General features: G+C 38.7%; 1 protein-coding gene across 20 annotated transcripts in view; it reads left to right on the top strand.

Moving 5' to 3' along the window:
* Nucleotides 1–25,245, top strand: part of dlg1a (discs large MAGUK scaffold protein 1a) — a 154,139-nt gene that overhangs the window by 104,540 nt on the left and 24,354 nt on the right. For 13 of the 20 annotated variants that reach the window (XR_008387125.1, XR_008387126.1, XR_008387124.1 and 10 more), the window contains 10 exons: nucleotides 2,503–2,601; nucleotides 3,124–3,189; nucleotides 7,649–7,699; nucleotides 9,679–9,803; nucleotides 10,367–10,536; nucleotides 10,747–10,883; nucleotides 11,094–11,238; nucleotides 14,597–14,723; nucleotides 19,887–20,043; nucleotides 20,143–20,245. Coding sequence is in view for 17 of the 20 variants with exons in the window: in XM_053636761.1 (XP_053492736.1) it covers nucleotides 2,503–2,601; nucleotides 3,124–3,189; nucleotides 7,649–7,699; nucleotides 9,679–9,803; nucleotides 10,367–10,536; nucleotides 10,747–10,883; nucleotides 11,094–11,238; nucleotides 14,597–14,723; nucleotides 19,887–20,043; nucleotides 20,143–20,245 (1,180 nt within the window). In the remaining 3 variants the exon portion in view is untranslated. The remainder of the gene's footprint in view (nucleotides 1–2,502; nucleotides 2,602–3,123; nucleotides 3,190–7,648; nucleotides 7,700–9,678; nucleotides 9,804–10,366; nucleotides 10,537–10,746; nucleotides 10,884–11,093; nucleotides 11,239–14,596; nucleotides 14,724–19,886; nucleotides 20,044–20,142; nucleotides 20,246–25,245) is intronic. The other 7 variants (XM_053636764.1, XM_053636770.1, XM_053636776.1 and 4 more) reach the window with 2 other exon arrangements.

Raw genomic sequence — 25,245 nt, 5'->3', positions numbered from 1 at the left:
TGTAACTGGAGAAAGCATCAGCATATCAATGATTTAGACATTTTTCTTAGTTAAATATTGACAGATTTTTTTTAAATTAGTTTATTATTATATAATTAGTTTATGCCTGCCATGCAAGTCCCTGTGAGTTAGCTCTTAGAACCTAGAACGTACCACAAGCACATTAATATAAACCTGTGATTTTGATTATGGTCAGTACTACTGTTATAGAGAATTAATAAACTTCTGACCAAACAGAAAACACTAGAGAATTCAACAGTACTGTGGTATAAAAACACGTACTGAAACTATAATTAGTTGCGTTATCGACTTATCGCACGATATATGGACATGACCTCAATCATTTTTGCTGACCTCGATATCAGCCATTGTGCTTACATGTTTTATATAAGAATGAATGTCACCGATATTTTAGCCGTTCACGCTGCTTCTGTCCTCTCGTCTGCTCTAGGGCTGTCAAATTATCATTTGAATTTCGAATATTCGTCGAATTTAAAATTAAAATGCACATTCAAATTCAAACCTGTGCAGTCGAATCTATGATTTTAATTTAAATATGTATGACGCAAGATATTAACAATGCATTAACAATGTTTTGTGAAGAAGATAAATCTAGAAAGAATAGTTCTAATGTTTCAAATGATCCAGTCGTAGTCAATAATGTCGGGGTTTGAGCTGTTCAAGCTGCGTGAGCTGAAGCTGAACAGTGCATGAACAACGGCAAAGTGAAGCGCTTTACTAGCAGGTTAATGAACTCACCCAAACGCATCCTGTACACATATGAGATTAATCAGACATTTATACAACATAAAGCTATTACAACTCGCTTCTGCACAAAATGATGCGAATGCATAAGTGAACATGAACTTAAGTAAAGCGCTAGGTAGGGTTGACAAAAGTACCAGTACTTCGGTACCAAGTCGGTACTGAAATGAAAAAAAGTTGACGGTACCAGATTTTCATAAGTAGCAGTAGTACCGGGTTAACCCGGTACTGACGTGCTGCCTGACAGGTGGTCAGTCAGGAACTTTTCATGGGTGCACCGTGCAACAAGAAGACATTGGAGCCAAAGCGTCAGCAGCTCCGCTGGTTGCCAAGGCTGTGTCCGAAACCGCATACTTACCACTATATGGTAGGCGAAATACATGTATTTCTCTCGGACGCTCATTTTCCGCTTTCGGTACTGTTACCGCTAAGTGTGTAAAAGCTGCGCCCCTAAAATTTATGAGCAGATAGATTAACCGTGCTTTCAGGAAGAGCCGCTGCTTACCAGCAGTATTTATTCAAGCAGTTCAAGCAGGTGAGTTTAAAATGATGGTAGCGGTTGCATTATGAACATTGTAGCAGAGTTTAATTCCAGTGTAAGAAATCATTCTCATTTTTGCTTACTTAATGTTTAGCCTACGCACGTTTTTGTGTTTTGCTTTGGTACCGAAATTGGTACAGAGTACTGTGGAATTTTACTGGTATTGGTATCGACTACTGAAATTTTGGTACCGTGACAACCCTAGCGGTGGGTAGAATGGTAAGTCACGCTGTGTATGCTCTCTTTCTTTAACGACACACTAAAACACAAAGAATGAAGAACTAAAGCATAAAGAATTCACAATATTGTATTACAATAGTGTACTCATTGTAGTGATATTATTTCAGGAGATCAGGGTTTCACATCAAGGCCAGTTTTAAACATGTTTTTGTTAATACATGTTTAAGTTAATATATAATTAACTTAATTGCTTTAATTTTTGCATTTCTCGTCAACTAAAATGGCACTGCCTAATATTCACTTCGATTTTAGTCTGAATAAAATCAACTAAAATGAATAAATATGACGATGAAATATGGACTAAATGTAAAGGATATTTTCATCAGAAGATAAAAACTATGAAACAGCACAGGGTGGAAATGAACACGCTGTTTTGGTTTGTATTTATTCGTTGCACCCCCCGTAGTTATACAGGGCCTAGTCGCAAGAATTGAATTCATTAATCCGGCTCTGCTGTTGATCTTGCACTTTGTTTGTTTACCTAATTATCAAATTGAAATGTTATTGGTTACACACGCAGCCATACGCAATACAATGAGCTTTTTACGACTGTCCGGTGCCATAAAACCGAATTCACATAAAACCAGAATTTACTTAAATAGAGAAAAAGAGAAATATAAAACATAATATAAAAAGATAGATTGCAGAAAAGTATGAACTGTTTATGGGATAAAGTGCAGATATGTGCAGTTGTATGTGCAATGCAATGCTGAGTTGTAGGTACAGTATGGTGTATCATGAACTTGTTGTTGTTTATGTTGTCATATCGCCCATCCCCACTTTTAATCATGGTCTGATTTTTTTTCTGTTTGATAAGCACCCCTTCCTTGCCCTGCTCTCTCCCTGTGCTAGCTGTCTTTTATTCTACAGCTTTGATGCTGTAGGATCTCTCATGATCTTCAGTACGGCTGAGTGACATCTGGCCTGAACTTTGACCTCCGCTGTTTATTGTTTAGCAGGCAGATGCCGTTCCTCCCCCTGCTCCCATAATCCCTGTGATCCCTATCGCGCCAGTCCCAGCCGAGACCACTGTCATCCCTGCACCCACGTCACAGGTCTCTCTCTCTCTCTTGCGCTCTCTCTCTCTCTCTCTCTCTCTCTCTCTCATGTGTTCACTCCTCCCACTTCCATGATGCTCATGTTAAGTTTGAGAGATTAATGTGAGAATGCCATGTTATGTTACTGATGCGCACTTGCACCTTTAGAGCACTCATATGCCTAATGCAGGTGGTGTGTGTCTGCAGAAGGGTTTAGTTTGGCTTGGCTTGTTGTGTTATTGCTTCAGAATTGTATATTCTGCAGTATGTTATGCTGTTTATGGACACAGTCTGTGCTGTTAATCTGCTGCAAATGCCTGTTTAAGACTCTCCCAACATGCCTAGAGTAAGTGTCTTTTGTGTTCTATTGATTGTGTTGATATAGATGCTGCTGCTTGAGCTTTCTTTCTTCCTTTCTTTCTTTTTATTTCCAGTCCATGAGAGAATGTGTGTGTGTGTATGTGTGCATTAGTGTGGAGTAAGCATGCTGGTCTGTGCTCATCAGTGTACAGACACTGACTTTTTATGTGTGTTTTTCAGGCAAGCCCAGCCCCGGTGTTGGTGAACACAGACAGCCTTGACACTTCTCCCTATGTGAGCCCATATGTGAGTGCCAATTATATTTAAATCTCGTTCCCCCACAGGTCCAGTGTTCTGTGATTACATTAATGTCATTGAATATCTGCTATTCTATTCCATTTCATTCAGCATCGAAGGAGTTTTTATTGTTATTCCTCAGTCTTTTTCTGCTTCTTCTTCATATTATTATTCTCTTACGTTTTATTATTCTCTTATACCTCTTACCATACATACTGTTCAAACTGTTGCGAGGAAGGAAGGGCTGTAGAACTGGCGAATCTGTTTTGAGTTTTAATAAAATCTTTAATTGTTTGAAATATGCTGTCCGTCAGTTTAAATGCCGGTTGCCACCTGATGATGTCACACAAGCTTTTCACAGGCTTAAAGCTCTGCTTTAAACTCTCTCTCACACAGACCCCACCCCCCACTCACTCACACACACTTTAACACACATACTCACTCACTCACATAGACACTCACTCACTCACACTTTCTCACAGACACACTCACTCACATGCTCACTCACACTTACTCACACACTCGCTCACTCACTCTCATACTCGCTCACTCACTCACACACACACACACACATACACTTTAACTCCTCCACTCATTTTCTCGCTCACTCACTCACACACTCGCTCACTCACCTCGCTTGCTTACTCACACTCACAAACTCACACAGTCTCACACACACTCACTCGCACGCTCACTCACACACTCACTCTCTCACACACACTCACTCAGTCTCTCACTCACTCACTCACGCTCACTCACACACTCACTCACACAAACTCACTCTCTCACTCGCTTACTCACTCACACAGTCACACACTCAATCACACTCTCACTCACGCACTCGTTTGCTCGCTTGCTTACACTCACTCACGCACACACTCACACACTCACTCACGCACACTCACTCACACTCGCACTCACTCATTCACTCACACTTGCTCACTTAGTCACACTCTCACTCATGCACTCATTCGCTCGCTCGCTTACTCACATTCTCTCTCACTCACTCACTCCTGTTCTTTAATTTATCCATTCTTTTTTTTTTCCTGCTCTATTTCTGCCTCTTTTCTATCATGTCTTTATTTTAATTTTTTACATTTCCCTTACATTGTTTTTAAAAAAAAATTAATCCCTCTATTGATTTCAGCTCATTGTGAGTGTTGTGTATTTCCTTATGGAAATGCAAATCTGGTTGTCTAAGAAGGATGCTTATGCTGTACATTCTGTGCTGAAAATGCAGCCTTGACTAACAACCAACACTCTGTATATGTATATGGGTATGTCTGGATAACAGTCTTCATGATTGTTTGTTTGTTTGTTTGTTTGTTTGTATGTTTTCTTTTACATTCCAGTCTTCTCTTCCCCTTCAGCAGTGTGCCATAATCCCTGTCCTCCTAAGTGCCAAAATGCCCACTGAGTTCAGTGTTCACTGTTGTCCTTCATGAAAAGAGACCTCATCACTGTGGAGACTAGCATTAGCCAGATCACATGGCACTGCGTCTTGTATGAATTTCGGGATAGAAGGATGTCTTCTTTTTCAAATTACTTTGGAGTGAAATGTTAGCATTAGCTTTGCTGGCTGTATCACTTAGCCCTCTAGCGACACTAGAATGAAGCATGGATGGTGAATGGACTCTAACAGGCTTTCCTTCTGTCACCACAATCACGTGATATGTAGAGCAGCGCTGGTATGGCTTTTTTTCTTTTCTCCCGAATTCTCTCTCATCCTTCAGTAAGAGGAGGTTTTTCCTGGTAGTACTTTCACAGTGTACTTTAGCAGGCCTGGGAGGATTCCTTTAAGATGACTCAGGATTATATATGGACACCAGTGTCTCAATTATTTCCTTTCCTTATTCTTTTCGGGAAACAGAGCAGTTTTGACGGCAGGGCTGCTGGTTTGAGCTCCTTGTGTGCAGATCTAAAAGCTCCATCACATGTCAACTAGCAGTACATGGTAGTGAGACAGTTCCAAGCAACATTGTACCATGTCGAATTTTAACATGTGCTTTTTGCAGTCAAAGTGCTGTAGATATATGAAAATATATGATATATGAAAACCCGGACCATAGTGTCAGGTGTAAAGGTAGAATCCATTAAAAAGAAAAAGCCAAAACCCATATTCAGTTAAAATGACAGTTATTTTAACACTGTTCTCAGCCTCTGTGGCCGCAAGTTTTCAAGATGTTGAAGATGAAAATGCTTATGTTAATAATGCACTATTATCATCAAATTAAAGGCTAGCTTATGTACAATACTCTGTGCTTATAATTATATGATGCAAATATCATCACTCCATATGTAGTCTCATAATGGAATGACTGGAATTACTGTAATATCCCTTGGAAAAATGTATTGACTTTATCCTTGAAATATTATTTTTTGCTAAGGAATATGATGTGGAATAATTCATAGGTTTTTTCCAACTACAAACTATTTTAAAAAGTTTTAGAAAGTCATGGACACCAAATGTACATTTTGAGACGGGCATTTATAGAGAGATCTAGAGAGAAATGTTATTCTGGTCTATTTTGTGTTCGTCGTGAGTTTTCTCAGCATGTACTATTTGGAGTTAATGATTATGGATATAGAAATGTTGGTACGTATTACATAACGAATCTTCTTTTTACTAGCTAAATATAATGTTGCTAACTGCCGATTTAGTACAAAAAACATTTTCCGTTTAAGAACACCACCGTTACTTCTAAATACCTGAAATGTACATCTTACCACATTATTTATTCTGATTATGTTGTTTAATTTAATTTTGTCCTATTGGAATATTATTTATGTCTGATATATACACTTCAAGGGGAAAAAACAGTCCCTCCAGGATTTTGCGGTTTTTGGAATCGCAGAAATGAACGCAAGATCAAGGAAACCGCAACATTCGGAGGAGCTTGAAATTTTTCCAAATTACTGCAGATTTATTTGCAGATTTGCGCCAAGACGCATCATGACGTCATCACAACACGCATTCAACATGAATACAGCTAAAAGGTCTCATTAACCAACAAACATCACTGCGAAACAGTGCAAAACAATTTCATGCAATTGCAATTTCGCCAATTCAAGTAGCAAAAAAGCACAAAAAAAACCCTCCACAAATTGCATTGCAAATTCTGGGGGACAAAATGCAGTGAAATCAAGCATTTTTGGCTGCAACAATCACAAAAAACTCAGCAAAATCCTGTACGGATTGAATAGGAGAAAAATACTAATCCCACTGACAGGGTGGCTATGCTCTCATGAAAAACAAAATGATGCTGTTCATTTTATGGTAATTTCTAATTAAATTGAACTTCAAATTAAGTTTGTGTAATATTTCATATTTCGGTAATATCCAACTCTTGATAGTGTTACTGTATAGTTTAAATATTTAATAAGAAGATATTATTTTGTGTCTTGTGATGGTGTATCGACTGTTTATTGGCAGAATAAAGTTAGCATTGGGCAGGGTCAATAGGGACATTGCGCTTGCGCTCTCTCTCTCTCTCTCTCTCTCTCTCTCTCTCTCTCTCTCTCTTCTAATGGAGAAAGTTAGAAAAGCATTTAGCATTTAAGGCCTTAAAAGGGCCATTTGGGAGCTTAAACCCCAGCTTGTGAGATCACAAAAATAACATGTTGCATAACCACACTTATTATGGCTTTAACCTCATTTATCATGTGTTTTTATTTTCAGCAACATCTTACATGACTCAGTCTGGGCTCAATTATTTGTTTTGGATGCAGGCAGTCTGTTCTGTCTTATGTGCAGTGCTTCTATTGTATCTGTATGTATCAGTCAATGCATTATTTAGGGAGTACTGTGCTAGCCTTTCTCTCTACGTATGAGGATTTCCTCTATATTTTACAGCAGTGTTTCCCATTCCAGTCCTTGGGGACACCCTGGTAGTCTACATTTTTGCTCTGTAACAGCGTTCGGTATTCCTTATGAAGAAAGCGGTAAAGAATGTTACCTGTTCTAGCTATGGCTGGAGAGTTGAGTCGAGACAGTGATCTGTTAGCAGATTCAGTCTTTCCGTGCACACAGTCTCTGAGAAACTGAGCAGTAATCATGTAGCTCACTGGTTGGTTCATGGTGGAAGCTCTCAAGGGTCAGTGTGAAGAATGTTCTGATTCAAGAAGCAGGTCAAGCATACAGAATACAGTGGTTTTTTGTTTTTTTTCTTGTTCCCTCACTCACAGTTATTGTAAATTTCTCAGTGCTCATGTAAATGCTAAGGTCAGACTAGTCCATTTAACAACAGTATAACTAATCTCTCTGTTGTGGTAAGGTTTGCATGTTATTACATGAAACTGATTTGCTAATGACTGCAAATAAAGTGCAAGTACTTTTAGCCACCATCTTGGATTTATTTTTATGCCAACTTCACATTGAATTACCTTTGGATTGTACTAACCCTATCATGTCCTCCTGAAAGTTTTTCTGAAGTGTTGCTGCTCATATTCATATTGATCTGTCTTGCAGGTAAATGGAACAGAAGCTGATTACGAATATGAAGAAATTACGCTTGAACGAGTAAGTGCCATGTACCTTGCCCTCTTTCTTTTTCTACTACAGTTTATTTAATCCGTCACCTGCCAATTATATGTCATAGTCACAGCACGTTGAAATTAGGCACTATACATCCAGTCAAAGGTTTAAATGATCAAACATTTACATGTTGACCTTTTACTGAAGACATTTTAGAGTAGGCACGAGACAATACACTAAAGCCATGATACGAGACTTATCCCGATAACAGGCTTCATGAGATGATGTTGAGCAGAGCAGAAAGCAGCACGAATAGTCCTGTTATTTGAATCTTTTTCACAGTCATACATGTATTTCATGGCAGCATTATTAATATGGAATCTCTGACAGTAGCTTGTGCCTTAAATCATTAAAAATAAATTAGTGTTGAATGATACTACCGCTCCTACTGCTCTTTGACATCCACCTGAAATGCACTAGCGTGTCACACTTACCTAGTTAACTGTGCAGATGAGAAATCATGATTTTATTTTGTACATTTCCTCATCCCTCTGAAATTAATTTCTGGTTAAGCCATTGCCTGCACACCACACAACATGCTTCTGAATCAGTTTTAGATGCGAGTGAGACTTACATCAGGCACAGTACACAGGAGTTGACTTTAACCTGCATTTTAGACCACGGTCAAGCCAGCCACAGTAACAACCGGAGAGTACGTATATACAGCGGTTTACGGTAGCTACCTTTTGGATAGATCTGCTGTGAATTCTGAATAGTGTTGATGTTAATGTTTCAGTATTTTCTTCGGTTCATGCAGGTCGAATGAAGCGAGGCTGCGGGCCAGATGTTAATAATACACTTATGTTTGACACGCGTGCCGTAATGCTTGACAGATGCATGTAGTGTGAATTGAATTGCATTTTTACCTTTTTTTTTTTTCAACATTTCATTCATTAACTATATTTACATACATCTTTACTGTCTGTTGCTGGCTTAACCAGAATAAATGAATAAAGGAATAAATAATACACACCTAATCGAAACGGAAGAAAAGGATTGCGGGTTAGCTGAGTTAATGAAATCTCTTAAGACGAGGTGCAGTATAATAATCCATTAAAAGGAAGATTGGTCTACATGGAAACCTTAAAATCTGATTACTTTTACAAAATACAGTGCTCATAAATGTACATACCCCTTGCAGAATTTGCCCCTTGCAGAATCTGTTACTATAGAAACGACATCATATGAGAATGAGCGCATTAATTTAAAACTGTGATTTGCTTTGTGGACGCGCTGTTAGATTAAAACATTTTTCACACTTTCTAACGTGTCAGATTTGAGAATACAACAATGCTATAGTATAATGATTTTATAATGACTTTGTTTTCATACGCTGTAATTTAAGTTCACTAATGTATGCGTAAGGAATAATCCACGGTGAGGTGTGCAATAAAATCGTGTAACGCACACGTAGCCGTGGATTATCCCGCTTATACCATGGTCACTTGCCAGCATTGACAAGATAAAGCTGACATTGATGTTTGCAGTGCAAAATGTGACTGAAAGGAAAAATAAAGGTTCATTTTTGTTAGTTGTTTTATATACTAGTATTCTGCCCGTTCTACATCATACACAGAGATAAAGTAGTGCGATAAGATTGCATTTATTTGAATGAATTATACACTGTTTGAACACTCACCTTCCAGCCAATCAGAATCGAATATTCAGAAAAACCATGATATAATATACAGTACAACTTAACTTCTAAACTGTCTGCACTGCTTCCTGTGTGTGTCCGTAATTTAAGTCGTAAGCAAGGCCATAATTTAATTGAGGAAACAGTGTAACTGAAATAGGCTAGTTTTATCCATAGAACTACAACAAAACACAACATCTAGAACTTTCAACCACCGATCGACTAATCTTGTTTGCACTTGTTTAAGCTCGAGTTTGTTATATTGTGTCTTCACCTGAATTGTATTCCTCGGTTCATGCTCTCTTTCATTGTTCGTTTTTCTCTCCAGGGAAACTCCGGTCTGGGTTTCAGTATTGCAGGTGGCACCGATAACCCCCACGTCGGTGAAGACCCGAGCATTTTTATCACCAAGATTATCCCGGGTGGAGCTGCTGCTCAGGACGGCAGACTCGGGTCAGGCAGCATGTCTGGACTGCACACAGATCCTTTATACTATACACATTTCAGATTTGTTCTTTGTTCTAATATATTTCTTTACAGCTGGCCTTAGAGGTGTTCAGAGCTGGACAACTTGGGGGGTCAAACTATCTGCGGGATTCGACACGATTGGTCAGACTTTCTGTTGGAGCGGGTGGGATTACTTAAGCTTTTTGTGGAAGTGGCCGGATTGATCAGACTTTCTGCAGGAGAATGCATGATTGGTCAAGAGTGTCTGCAGGTGTGGGTGGGATTTCTCAAACTTTATGTAGGATCAAACTTTGTGCCTGAGCAGGCTTGATTGTTCAGACTTTCTGTAGGAGTGGGTGTGATTGGCAAATACTCTGTGAGAGCAGCTAAAATTGGTCGGAATTATTTTAGGAGTAGGTGGGATTGGTTAGAAATCTAACAGGAGTGGAATAAAATAAAATTTAAAAAAAAAATAAAAAAACAGTTCTGCACACACTTTTACCTATTCTCACAGGAGACTTTTCCCCCTTGATTCTCCCTTGATTCTCCCTTGTCCTCATCTTGTGCAGGGTAAATGACTGTATCCTGCGAGTAAACGATGTGAACGTGAGAGACGTCACTCACAGTAGAGCTGTGGAGGCACTGAAGGAGGCAGGCTGCATCGTCAGGCTATATGTCCGAAGAAAAAAGCCCAGTGCTGAGAAAATTGTGGACATAAAACTTGTCAAAGGTCCCAAAGGTAAAGCCATCATTATTTTTTCTCGTAGAATCAAATCCTGTCTTTGTTAGGTGGTAAGTTATGACTCACTTGCTTAAGCTTTTTGTTTTCGTTGTGCATTTTCTCATTTCCGAAGGGCATCTGTTGCCTGGAATGTCCTTTTTAAAATGAGACGTTTCTGGGTATAAAGTGTAATCCTTCTTTCACACTTCTGGGCTTGTTGATTCTCAGGTTTAGGCTTCAGTATAGCTGGTGGAGTGGGAAACCAGCACATTCCTGGAGACAACAGTATCTATGTCACCAAAGTCATTGAGGGAGGAGCTGCCCACAAAGATGGACGACTCCAGATTGGGGATAAACTTATTGCTGTAAGTCTGTTATAAGATACCCAGTTTCTTCACACAATTATAAAATCAACTTATTTTTAAGTTTAGGGTCACGTTAACCCATTTAATGATAATAACTGGCACAGTTATACTTGTTTGAAGAACACCCATGCATGTATGTGTGTGTTTGTGTGTGTGTGTGTGTGTGTGTGTGTGTGTGTGTGTGTGTGTGTGTGTGTGTATTGGATACAGGTAAATGTTGTTTGCCTTGAAGAGGTGACTCATGAGGATGCTGTGGCAGCCTTGAAAAACACGAGTGATGTCGTCTTCTTAAAAGTGGCGAAACCCACCAGCGTGTTCATGAACGACAGCTATGCTCCCCCTGACGTCACCAACTGTGAGTGTGTTGTCACACGCCTTTACATTTCTGTGACCCCATCATCAGAATGTCCAATGTACACCCCTGGGTTTTACATAAAAAAAAAACACAACCTATATTAACTATAAAACAAAGCAATTCTATAACCTATCAAATCCTTGCACCTGCAGTAGAGGTGTGAATTCTACCGATGAAGTTATGCTCTGAATTTTTCACACAACACATGTCTCTTATGACTAATCTCAGAAGATACTAATACTGAAATTTTTATCAGACACTAATACAAAGTCACTGCTTGAATTATATCGCAGTTCTAAGAAGCTTTAGTTATAATGAAAGCCGCTTCTCGTGTTGTATCGGTTGTGTCATGTTGTATAAGTTGAGTGGCTTATGTATGGAATAAAACATGACAGTGTGTGCAGTTTTAGGAAAATAATCAAAGATGGGATGGTGTGATGTGAAGTGGAAGGCTGATACCTCCCAAAGTTGGTTATTTTCCAGACGACGTATGCTCCACACCAAACCATCCTGGCTATAGATGGATAAGGACAAGGAGGGGGTTTTAGGAAGAAAGTTCCACTTTAAAAGTTGCCAGATGGATCTTTGGAGAAAACAAAAATAATCTGCACATTTTGTAAAAGCCAAATTTAATTACCATTATTATTATTATTATTATTATTATTATTATTATTATTATTATCATACTATTGAGGGGCAGTGGTGGCTTGGCTCTTAATTCTCTGGGTTACTGCCAATCTTCCACTGTTGGGCCCTTGAGCAAGGCCCTTAACCCTCTCTGCTCCAGGGGCGCTGTATCATGGCTGACCCTGCGCTCTGACCCCAACTTCCTAACATGCAGGGGTATACGAAGAAAAGAATTTCACTTTGCTGTAAAGTATATGTGATCAATAAAAATCATTATCATTATTATTATTTGTTTTATTTATTATTATCGTTATTATTATTATTCGTCTTTGACATATCACCTCAAAACACCCTATTGAAACTATCTCTTCGAGGCCTGGCCAATCTGTATTACAGGAGTGCAGTGCTTGTGGGTGAGTAATGAAACCTGCAAGTGAGAAGGTATCTAATGTTTTGATAGTTTAGAAATTCAACTGGCACTTTAACATACAGGCCTAAAGAGTTTTGTTATTATTTCGGTTAGTGCGTATAAGAAATATGCCTTTCAAGCCGACAGTCAGTATTGAAGGCCTTGATGTTTTTATTGGAAATCTGTTCTTCACAGGAGAGAATCTGTGTTCTAAGCTTATTTATTTATTTTTTTAAAGATGCTATTAAACCATAGTATTTGAATTAAAATATACTTCCTTTGTGTTGATTCTACATTAATTCTGTGGTTTTTACATTTATATATCCATTATTACAAGCTTCAGTCTTAAAGTGCACCTATTATGGTTTTTCAAATATTACCTTTCATGTAGTGTGTTATAGAGCTGTTTGTGAATGTAAAAACGTCTGCAAAGGTTCAAAAATCAAAGCGCACGACAAACAGGGTTATTGACTACCAAAAGAAGGAACCGACTCTGAACAGCTGAAATAAATCGTTAGTAATTCCAGACTTATTTCCTGTACTAACCTACGTAGGTTTGTAACAAAAAACCCCGCCTCTGGTCTTCATCGGCTGCTCGCGAACAGATGGAGCTGATACTCGTTATGGTAGTGGGCGTTTCCTTTTTGAAACATGCTGACAGCGGTAGACCAATCATAACAGACTGGGACATCTGACCAATCAGAGCAGAGTATGCTCTCTTAAAGGAGGAGTTTAGAATGAATCCTTTAGAACGGATCATTGAACGAGTCATTTGTGACACGGGGGGGGGTGGTATTGCTGCAGTTTAAATTATGAGCAGCTTAAAGTGTTTTTTGACCTCGTATGCATGTAAATATATTGTATGATACCTTTAAATTTAAAATTAGGCACGTTTCAAAACCATAATAGGTGCGCTTTAATCACTACAAATTGCGCTACAGTTGATTTTTTTTTATTTATATCGATCGACAGCCCTAGTTAACTATAAATAATATCCAGTTTATCACCTGAGTGATTCTTTGCATTTTGCTCAGGGGCAGCTAATCCATTCCCCAGACTATTTTAGGATGAAGGTGTTAAAATAAAAATGGCCTAGCCAAGCACTGGAAGCGATCCAGTTCCCCAGGGCTCACCCTCGGTTCTAATGCCAGCCAAAACCAGCAGTGCGCAGCGTTTTATTCTGAATGCCCCCAGAATTGATTTACATTGTTACAAAAGTGCTGAGTGATGGTAATCAATGATACAGCGTCTCACTGGTGTTTGAACATTAGCATAGGCCTGAACACACATTCTGATATTAAAGCGTAAAGGCATGAAGGGCAAAAGCAAATTTAATCTGGAGGGGAAAAAAAAGAAAAACAAAAAAACAACTTGGTCAGCCACACCCCCAACTCTCTAACATTCAGTATATAGAGTGAGTACAGTGTGTGTGGTGAGAAAATGGTCAGTGTGTAAGTGTCTTAATTGCTCTTCTGACTAATGGTGACGTTGCTTCCAGTTAACAGTGCTGAGCTTGTTCTTGGAAAGCTTAAACTGAGGGATTTTATTTTGGCTTTAGTGTTTTAGTGCCACTGACACTATCCAATCACATTTGAGTCCATCTCTCTCGGGGGTGATGCTGTGCTTCTACATGAGCAGTTTTATGAGGACTTAAGAGAATAGGCTTGCTCTTGTGTTTGCCATCAGTACAGAGTGTGTAGATTGGAGGGAAAAAAAAAAGTCACATTTCACTGCGGGAATGGACACCGATAGCGCTACACCCTTTCTGCGAAAGTTCAAGGGCTTTTTATTTTAAGCAGATTACTTTTCCATGCATGAGCAGCTATAAAAATGTTTTATCATCATTTATTTAATGTCCTTACAAAGTGGAAAAGGTGGATTTTGAGCCTTGAATTGATATAGAGTGTATAAACATTTCGGTATATCGAGAGACACTTTATTAGGAACACCTATACACCTGCTCATTTCTGCAGTTAGCCAATCATGTGGTGGTGGCAACATAACGTAGAAAATCATGCAGATACAGGTCAGGAGCAGCAGTTAATGTTCACATCAAACATCAGAATGAGGAAAAAGTGTGATGTCTGGGACTTTAACTGTGGCATGGTCGTTGATGCCGGATGGGCTGGTTTGAATATTTCCGAAACTGCTGGTCTCCTGGGAATTGCACGCAGCTTAAATGAAATCACTCCCCAATTCTAGATGTTTCTGTTGTCACATGTTTTGTGAATTTAATTAGATAGTCGTGTTAGCAGTTATCTGAGGAGACCTCTGTGATTATATTTAAAAATGTGGATTAATGTGTTTAATGATATTTTTCAGCCTATTCCCAGCACATGGAGAATCATATCAGCTCCCCAAGTTATCTGAGCCAGCCCACAACCCCAGCCACACCTTCACGCTTCTCGCCCATCTCCAGAGGCTTGCTGGGAGACGAAGAGATCACAAGGTGCCCTTCTTCTCTCTTCACGTTATATTAGTTGCTCTTGTCTTGTCTCAGCTTTAACGTATGCATGTTATGATTGCTCCTTAGTTGTGAATTTATTGCAATGACCCCGGGTAATACAAGTTTGTCTCAGCATGGCTCGTAAAATGTGTTCCTCTTGCCCTTTAGCTGTGACTTGGGTGCTGCATAACAAGACATGTTTTCTTTTTATGCTCTCTCTCTCTCTCTCTCTCTCTCTCTCTCTCTCTCTCTCTCTCTCTCTCTCTCTTTCTCTCTCTCTCTCACTCACTCTTTTTCTGTCTTTCTTTTTCTGTCCATCAGTCTTGATCTGCTACCTCTCTGTCAGGGCTACTTAGGCAGCTTTTTAAATCGGCACAGATATGTAGTGACTATGGGCCGTGAAGATGGTGGTATCTCTTTTTCTCTGTCAGAATGAAGCTGTCCAAGGTCATTAGTGCTCTTAGCCTGCACTTTGTCACTGTCTAGTGGACCTCATTGCTCTCTCTAGCACGCTGGTGTAGTGTGTATATATACAGCCATACATACATATTTTTTAAATATAGTGTCCTTTGCTGCAATTTAGCCATGAAAATGGCTTATTTGTGAAAACATTACCCATTTAATATAAGGATCATTCTTTGTACTGACTGTAATGCAAATTAATTATAAAACACGATTCCATGTATTAACTAAACACAGATTTCTTTTAGCAGTTGCCCATTTTTTTTTGTTTCATATAAAGACGAACAATTTAATGTAAGTTTTATGTTGATGCATTTTGCCGCTTTTTGGTTAACACTGGTCTTGTCGGTATGTCCCAAGATGGTAGACGCCACTTTCTTAGATTTTAAGTTAGCACTAACAATAAAAAGTTTATGTCTCATACTAAATAGCTTTAGATCTTCAAACAAAGGTAACCTGAGTAAACACACAATACAGTTTCTATTATTATTTATTATTATTATTATTGAAGCAAAAAAAAAATGTTATCCAGCACTTATCACCCATGTGAACAACTAATTGCCTGCTGAAACTTAAAATTTGGTTGTGCCACCTTTAGCTGCAATAACTGCAGCCAAACGCTTCGGATTCAGCACTGTGGTGGAATTTTGGCCCACTCTTCTTTGCAGAACTGCTACTTCAGCCACATTGGAGAGTTTTTGAGCATGAACTGCCCATTTAAGGTCCTGCCACAGCATTTCAGTTGGTTCAAGTCAGGACTTTGACTAGGCCTCTCCAAAATGTTAATTTAGCTTTTTTGAGCCATTCACAATATAACACTGTGTCACATTCACCCATTCACACACTCACTCACACACTAATGGTAGCAGAGCTGCCATGCAAGGTGCTAGCTTGCCATCAGGAGCAACTTGGGGTTCAGTGTCCTGCCCAAGGACACTTTGTTATCATGGAGTCATGTGGGCCGGGAATCGAACTGCCAACCCTGCGATTAGTGGACAGCCCGCTCTACCACCTGAGCGACAGCCGCCCTTGTCTTGCTGCATAATCCAGCTGCGCTTGAGTTCCAACCTACGGACTGAAGACTGGACATTCTGCTTTAGGATTTTCTGGTAGAGAGCAGAATTCATGTTTCCCTCAATTATTGCAAGTTGCCCAGGCCCTGAAGCAGCAAAGCTTCCCCACACCATCACACTACCACCACCATGCTTAACCGTAGGTATGATGTTCTTTTGGTGGAATTCGGTGTTTGGTTTAAACCAGATGTAACGGGACCCCTGTTTTGCAAACCGTTCCACTTTCAACTCATCAGTCCACGGAACATTCTACCAAAGATCATCAAGGTGTGTTTCGCAAATTTCAGACGAGTCTTAATGTTCTTCTGTAAATATGAGGTAACACATAGGCCAGATTCCCTTAGTCAATCATAACAATGAGTAAGACCAAGGAATATAGCTGTGATGTGCAGCAAAATGTTGTTGAACTTCACAAAATGGGAAGTGGCTGTAAGAAAATAGCACAAGCATTGAAAATGTCCATTTCCACCATCAGTGTAATAATTAAGAAGTTCCAGTCAACTGGAAATGTTATGAATCAACCTGGAATTGGATGTGTGTCTATATCGTCTCAACGCACTGTGAAGAGGATGGTTCGAGTGGCCAAAAAATCTCCAAGTATCACAGCTGGAGAATTGCAGAAGTTTGTTGCGTCTTGTGGTCAGAAAGTCTCCAAAACTACAATCCGAAGTCATCTACATCACTACAAGTTGTTTGGAAGAGTTTCAAGAAAAAAGCCTCTACTCTCATCCAAAAACAAACTCAAGCATCTTCAGTTTGCCAGACACTACTGGAACTTCAAATGGGATCGGGTTCTATGGTCAGATCAAACTAAAATAGAGCTTTTTAGCAATAAACACCAGAGGTGGTTTTGGCACACACAGAGAGGTAGACATATGGAAAAGTACCTCATGCCCACGGTTCAATATGTTGGTGGCTCTATAATGGTTTGGGACTGTTTTTCTCCCAGAGGATCTGGACATTTTGTTAGGATAAATGGCATCATGGACTCTATCATATATCAATAGATATTAAATGAAAACCTGATTACCTCTGCCAGAAAGCTTCAAATGGGTCATGGTTGGATCTTCCAGCAGGACAATGATCCAAAACATACATCAAAATCAACACAAAAATGGTTTACTGACCACAAGGTCCTGCCATGGCCACCCCAATCCCCTGACTTGAAACCCATAGAAATTTGAAGGATCTGGAGAGAATCTGTATGGAGGAATGGTCTCAGATCCCATGCCATGCTCATCAGGCATTATAGGAGAAGTCTCAGAGCTGTTATCTTGGCAAAAGTGAGGTAGCACAAAGTATTGACACAATTTTTTTTCCATATACAGCGATTGTGATTTACAATGCACTATAAAGGCTTTAAAGGTTTTTAAAAATGTATGATGTTCATAAGGCACTGCATATGAGGAATGACTCATGAGTAAATCAAGAGGAATTTTGTGGTGCTAAAGCAGATACTGAGGAATTGAGGGATTATGTTATTTTTGTGTATCTCAGTGATTAATTTACTGCAAAGCATTTATCAAACATCACGAATATATCTGTGTAACTTTTACTTTAAATGTGTTTGGTGTAAATTTCACTATAGACTACAAGCACATGATTGTGTGATCGTGTGGCAAGCAATTACATCTAGTATCCACATGGTATGTGAGGCTGTAGACTTCATTCTGAGGTTGATTTAGAGTGCAGCCTATTACTATCCATGCTTATTTATTTATTTATTTATTTATTTATTTATTTATTTAGATTTTTTTTTTTATATGTGCCGCTAGTCAGCATGGCCACAGATGGCTGAGCCACGTTTGTTCTGGTGGGGGTGGGGGGTCATATCAACCACTCTGCTTTACCATCCTTAATCCACATTAATGGAGGGATTTGTTATTGGAAAAGTGCCGTTATAAAATACGTCACACATTAAAATAAAATGGGAGGGACAAAAACCCAGCATCTAACGCACTACATAAGTCTGACCAGTGCACGAAATTCAAAACCTGGTAATCTTGGCATTAAGACTTCAGACTTCATTAAATTCTTTGCACCAAGGTTGCACTTCTGTTGATGGATTTTGCTAAATTGTTTACATGGAGGATGTTGGAAGTGAATGTGTTGGAAGGAGAACAAAGTCATGTAGTTGTTCTGCCATCTAGAGGGTCAGACTGAACCATTCTCCTTTCATCTCTTTCTTTAGTTATTTATCTCCTTCTTTCGTAAAGATTTGTTGCTTCCGGTTAACTAAAGGATACTCAATTACGGGGAAAGGAGGAATGTATTTCTTTTCGTAATCTAGTTAAATCTAATTACAGCAGTTTGGCTGTATAGCCTATTTAGTGAATGTCCACCAGAGGGAGACATATCCATTGACAGAACATAAATAGTTGTATACCCTTTGCATCAAAACACATCTTTGAGGAAAGTTAAATTATTACCTGAGTGTATTTGTCCATTGTTGTGGTTTTGTTTCCCCAAGGAAGCTCACAAACATGTTTATAGGATTTATATTAATACTGACAACACTACTGGCCAAAAGATTATTGACAAAGTTTTTTACAAAGCACAGAGTCATTGATAGAGTTTTGAACTCTTGTATGCAAAGACCCCTATTAATAAAATGAAGCTTTATAAGAGTTAAAGATCTAAAAATTCTAATTTACTTTAACAAAAGACACGTTGACACTAAACTATACAACCTACATTTTAATACAAGGGTTCTGTATGCACAATTATCTTTATTAATATTCTTCGATATGTTTATTGTGATACTTGTAATACTCTACCTGCTAAACTATTGCTAAACTTGATGTAACCATTAATTGAATATTTGATTATGTAACTTTCCAATCAATCATTTTCTCAGGTTGTTAAAAGGGTATGCTCAAATGTACATACACTTCAACCAGACATGAGTTTGGTCATATAGGAATGCTAACAATGAAAAAGATGAATAAGGAACTGTCAGAATTTGTGTAGCTCGTTTATGTTCAGCTTTGACCGTACGCAACTTTGAAGAATGAGAGCCACTGTGTCCTCAAAATATCTATTCTTTGCCATAATAAAAGCATCAAACAGAATAGATAGGTAGATAACAGAAGACCTTCTCCAAACTGTTGCCACAAAGTTGGAAATGCACAGTTTGTATAGGATGTCATTGTATACTGTTGCATTACAAATTTCCCTTCACTGGAAATAAGGGACCGAGCTCAAATCTGTTCCAGCATGAAAACAGTGAGGTCCATAACAACATGGTTTGTCAGGTTGGAGTGGAAGAACTCGAATGGCCTACACAAAACCCTAACCTCAAGTGCAGCACCTGACATCAGTTCCTGATATTACTAATGCATTTGTGGCTGAATGAGCACAAATTCACCCCACCACCACGCTTCAAAATCTAGTGGAAAGCCTTCCCAGAAGAGTGGAGGTTCTTTTAACGGCAGAGGGGGACTAAATCTGAAATGGGATGTTGAAAAAGCACATTTGGGTGTAATGGTCAGCGTGCACACACTTTTGGCCATATATTGTATAAAACCGCACATTAATCTGTTTTCAAGCTTGCGTACTGAAATGTTTGTAACATATGTGGCACTGGTTCAGTATTTGAAATCCTGTCCATCTTGCTGCCTTGTCTAACCAGGGAGCCTCGGAAGGTGGTGCTACACCGTGGCTCCACAGGGCTTGGCTTCAACATTGTGGGTGGAGAGGATGGAGAGGGCATCTTCATCTCCTTTATCCTGGCTGGAGGACCTGCTGATCTCTGTGGAGAACTAAGGAAGGGAGATCGCATCATCTCAGTAAGAATCATAGAGAGCCAGTAGAGTTTTCAGCCAACTATTACAAGTACCTTTTTGTGTCACACCCTCATTAACAATGTGTGTGTGTGTGCGTTGCAGGTGAATGGAGTGGATCTCCGCACTGCGACTCATGAGCAGGCAGCTGCTGCTTTGAAAAATGCTGGTCAGACCGTCACCTTAGTGGCTCAGTACAGACCAGAGGGTGAATATAATACTTTTTAGGGGGTCGACTCCAGAATTATTGGCTCCCTTTAAGAGAATGAGCAAAAATTATTATATGAAATGAAAATCACACACACACACAATGGTTCAAATTTGGAAGAACTACTTATTCTGCTAACCAAAAACTGTTTTTTGAAATAATCGTATTTTCTCTCAAAAACATACATATATATATATATATATATAAAATATATATATATATATAATTGGTAGCGCCAAAGAATATTTAAAATAAAGGCTCACAAATTGATATCCTTGAAAAGAAAAGACTATTTTTAATGTTCTCAGGGTTCAGGAACACTCCTTTTACATTTGATCATTTGATCATCCTTTTTCTCTGGGCTATAAATACATACATGTTCATGTTGTAAGATCCATTTGCCTCTGTAACTGAAGGGGAAGCCAAAGAGTTTTAACACAAAAACACACAGACAGGTGGATGGTGTCCAGCACAAATCATATAATGGAAATATAAAATACCTAAGCATTTATGAACACCACAAAGCACAATTATGTACTTTATCACTACATTATGTACTAGCAGTTGGGAACAGTTACAAATTACCAGGAAGAGGACAAATGAGCCTACAATACCTTTTGACAATGAATGCCATTTGTATGTTATAAATGGAGACTGCATATGGAAAGAGCAAAGGAAAGCCACCAGACCTGCTTTAAAATATGGCAGAGGATCACTGATGACCCAAACATACATCCAAATCTACACAGAAGTGGTTGCACAAACAGAAAACATCTCTTTTGCACTGGTCATCTTAGTCTCCAGACTTGAATCCTATTACAGTCAGGTTAAATCATGTGAAGATGAAGGAAGTCAGAATGCAAAAACCTAAAACTAGGAATGAGCTCAAACTGTTCGGCGTAGAGGAGTGTTTTCTGATCTGGTTAGACATTATAGGTTGAGGCTCAATGCAGTTATTCTCTCAAGGGGGAGATTTCACCAAATATTACTTTTAGAAACTATAGATTTGTGATACTTCTTTAAAAAAAATAAAAATAAAATCTTTTTATATTTTAAAACCATAAATGTTAGTTCTACAGTTACAGTAGTTTCTAAAATTAATAGTCACTCATTGCATGTTTAACATTGTATATGTTCGTTAATGAAAAATACCAGAAATTCCGGAGCTGACCATATACTTGTGTTTTAAATATTGTCATTATCTAATTTTTTTTTTTTTTTTTTAAGTCTTACAAAGAGAAATGTAACAATGCAGATAGAAATACACAGGAAATGTATAACAGCCACCAACATGGTATATGGTCAATATCTAGACATGCAGCGGGTCTCTTCATTAACAGATACAATACCCAGAGCTGTTATCGGTACTCACCTCTCTGTATTCCTATTTACTGTTGAGTCGCTATATCGACAGTGCATGACTGTTGTTGTTTTTTTTGCACTCACCAAACTTTCCTACTTAAAATTTGCATTCAAACCCTAAACAAAAAGGGCTGCATGTTTAATCTTATTTTTTTTATTTATTTAATTTTTTTGTCATTACCTTAATTTGAGTTTCGATGAACACCGCATGTCTTAAAACTGGGAAATAATAGCGCCGCTGCACAAGCTCCATTACACCCATTAGATGAGGTCGTTAGGGTAGGACTGCATTGCTTAAACACGCTATTATTACCTATTATACTGAAAAAACATGAATGCTGATGGGAAAACTAGAAGCAAAGGAATTTTAGTGAGAGGGAATTTCTATACCAAAAAGTAGAGGTATGATATGTATGTATGCAGTTTTTAAATAAGATCGCTTTGTGTTGAACATGTTGTTCAGATGTAGTTTGTTTTGTTTTTTTTAACACCCTGGAATAATTCATTTTTATAAATTAATCATTTTCATAAGAGTTGTTTTAATAGAGAGTATGTAGAGATTATAGAGAGGATATTCTTGGTAGTATTTAAAGATATAAATGTACTTTTTTACCAGCTTATATAACTATGTAGGGTGTACTGTACACTGCAGTTATGTTATACCCTGGGTAGCAGTGGTGGCTTGTCCATAGGAGCATATATTCTATATCAGCCTTTCAGCAAATTTTCAAAGTCCTCATTCACAATTCCAAACATTTTAAAGACTGTTAAAATACTAATGACCTCTTTTCAGTGACCGACCATTTTAAAATGTGGATATTTGACAGATATAAGCCATTCTCCCTGCCCCACTTACCTTGCTAGAAATACTATTGCACCTAGTGGTCAAAAATGAGATCTACAACAAGCACTCAATGAGGCCGATTGGAGCAGGAATCACTTTTCCCCAGGCTCGCTCAATGAACATTTTGTTTATGACTGGGGGAGGGGCAGCAGAAATGACACTTAATGATATTATCTTTCTGTGTTCGTCTCACACACTGTGACAACGACAACATTGTCGAACCACACCTGCTGCATCGTACACAGTTGGATTCCTTGTGTTAAACAAACATAAGTAGACAAAAGTGTTTTGATTTGATTTTAAGTTGTCAAAATGAACCATTTTTTAATCCATTTTCAGTCTTTCTGTAATTAGAAATTATGTGATTGGCAAGTTACATTATCTAGCCAACTGCATAACTAGCTTGTTAACGTGACTTTGGAGTGCAATTATCAGCAACCAGAAACAATCGTAATTGCACGGATTGCAATCAAATTATCATGCTTGATTGAAAATCTTTTGTGATCGAAAAATTTGTGTCCCAGCAGATGGGTTAGCTTTTGAGTCTGGTTCCTCTGAAGTTTTCTTCGTCGTGTCGTCTCAGGGACATTTTCCTTCCCTCTGGCTTTCTCATAAGGGATCTAAAGCTACATCTTATTTGCATTTATGAAGATATTTGAGAGATTAGACATAATATAATCACACCGCAATATCCAACTGCTTAATTGGATATTGTGGGTTTTTTTTTTTAATCCAAATCGTTTAGGTCTGCTAACCACGTTACTTTTAGTAATTATTGCACACTAATTTATTCGAGATTTTGATTTCCAACCTGTGCATATTAGTTCTTTGTTCTTTCCTACCTGTATAGAAATAAATTCTAGTTTATGCACATGCTATGTTTGTCACGAACAGTCGCAAACAAAAAAAAAAAAGCATTTCACTGCATGTCGTACTGTGTATGGTTGTGTATGTGACCAGTAAAATCTGAATTTGAATTATAAATTCAGGAGACTAAGCATAAGATGTGTGGAATTTATCAATATGGAGAAAGTATTTATCAGAAGTACTGTATACTTTTCATTATACAGGCCCAAAAGACGTTTTTTCAGACTTTGTTAGACGTGATGTGGTCTGAATAGTAAAGTGTGTTTATTTGTTCATTAAAGAATGCAGTAGAAAGCTATTTCATGCATAATGGCCTTTGATAATGAAATGAAGAAGACAAAGGGGTTAGCTTCCTGTTGTTAGGAACAAGACATATGTGCTCAGTTAGAGAAGCAAACTCTTTAATAAGGTTAACGAGGTTAGTAGTTTTTCAAAACCAGGACGGTACCTGGAACTGGCAAAAACAACTGAGATGGGTCTATTTTTAGTGCCATGCTGTGAGCTCGATGGTTTAATTATGAGCGTGTGATGGTCACTGAGGAGCAGGTGGCTGAGGACTGCTACGGCTCCATTTGGTGTTTTTGTCGTGACTTGGATCAGCTTCGTTTGTGAACCCTGGGAAGTGCTGAAGCCTTGCTTTAATAAAGAGATGCAGGCTTGGAAACTGTGTTTATGAGAGTGCCATGGGTCGTGTGGTGGTCCAGCAGAGCTTTGGCTAGAGAAATCTACTGTGATCTAATTAAAGGTATGCACACATGGTCCTTTCACAGCAATGCCATGCGCGTGTCTGAGTGCCTGTTTATTTGTGTTGAAGTTGGACGAAGTTGATGAAAGCTGTGGTCTTAGCATGGCTCCTGAGCCTGGCTTCCTGTACCCATGCCTCTTCTCCTTCGGCCAGCTCAAGTTTATAGGTTGCTCACGCAATCTCTATGCTTACCAAAGGACTTGGTGCCCCAAAGTCTTAACTCACCAGCCAGGATTGGACAGGATCGGAGGCTTCTAGAGGGCTGTGCAATCACAGCTATTTTTGTAAGCCATGAGACAACATGGTGCATGGGGCAGAAGTCGATGTCATCATTTTCTCGTCTCATGCTTTCTTTTGTATTTCTGGTGCCTTCATTTTGTCCATGCTTTGTCCAAGAAGATGGAACCGGTGCCGAAAAGTAGGCACATTAGTAGTTTGTTTTTGAACAGGATGATTTTGTGTAGGCTATTTGGACTCATAATTAGACTTTATCTGTCATTTACATCTAATGCTATGCAGTATATCTTTCGTTTGGTTAATTCCATAATTACAATGATGTCTGATGTTTCTCACAGAATGGAAAAACTACAGTTTGGTTGTGATAAATTGACATTGACAGCATACCCACTCTTATCTTATTTTTTTTTAATAACATTCCAGTTATACTGTCACTCAGAAAGTAATGTCTAGCTAACACCAATTTCCGCCATGAATCGTACTGTTGTGTCAGCCACAGAATCACACGAGGAGGTTTGGTCACGCTTGACTCGATAGCGTTTCATTAGCACTGTTGAGCCGGCTGAGCTGGGTGTGGGCTCAGATGTGTGGAGGTCTCAGCCTTTCTCCTGTGGGAGATCTGCAGTGGAACAGTGCTGTTTTACTTCTCTCACCATGAGCTAGGCTTGGATGCTTAATCGAGCAGGAGATGCAGCACAGAGCCACATGGGAAAAATCCTGGGGATGAATCCAGAGCATTAATCTTTACTCATTTATTTTTTATTATTACATTATTTTGGACTTTTTTTCCTCAAAAATAATAAAACAACCCCTTTTATTATAACCTTTCCATCCCATCAGAAGCGTTGCCACCTGCTAAGAGTCCTGTTTTGTGTCTGTAGACATCACAGCACACCCCACCCCCAAAAGCACTATGCTTTGATCTGTGAAATTTGATGGCATTGA

This window comes from Ictalurus furcatus, chromosome 11 (genome assembly GCF_023375685.1).
Source record: "Ictalurus furcatus strain D&B chromosome 11, Billie_1.0, whole genome shotgun sequence".
Lineage (NCBI taxonomy): Eukaryota > Metazoa > Chordata > Actinopteri > Siluriformes > Ictaluridae > Ictalurus > Ictalurus furcatus.
This window is presented reverse-complemented; position numbering and strand designations above follow the sequence as displayed.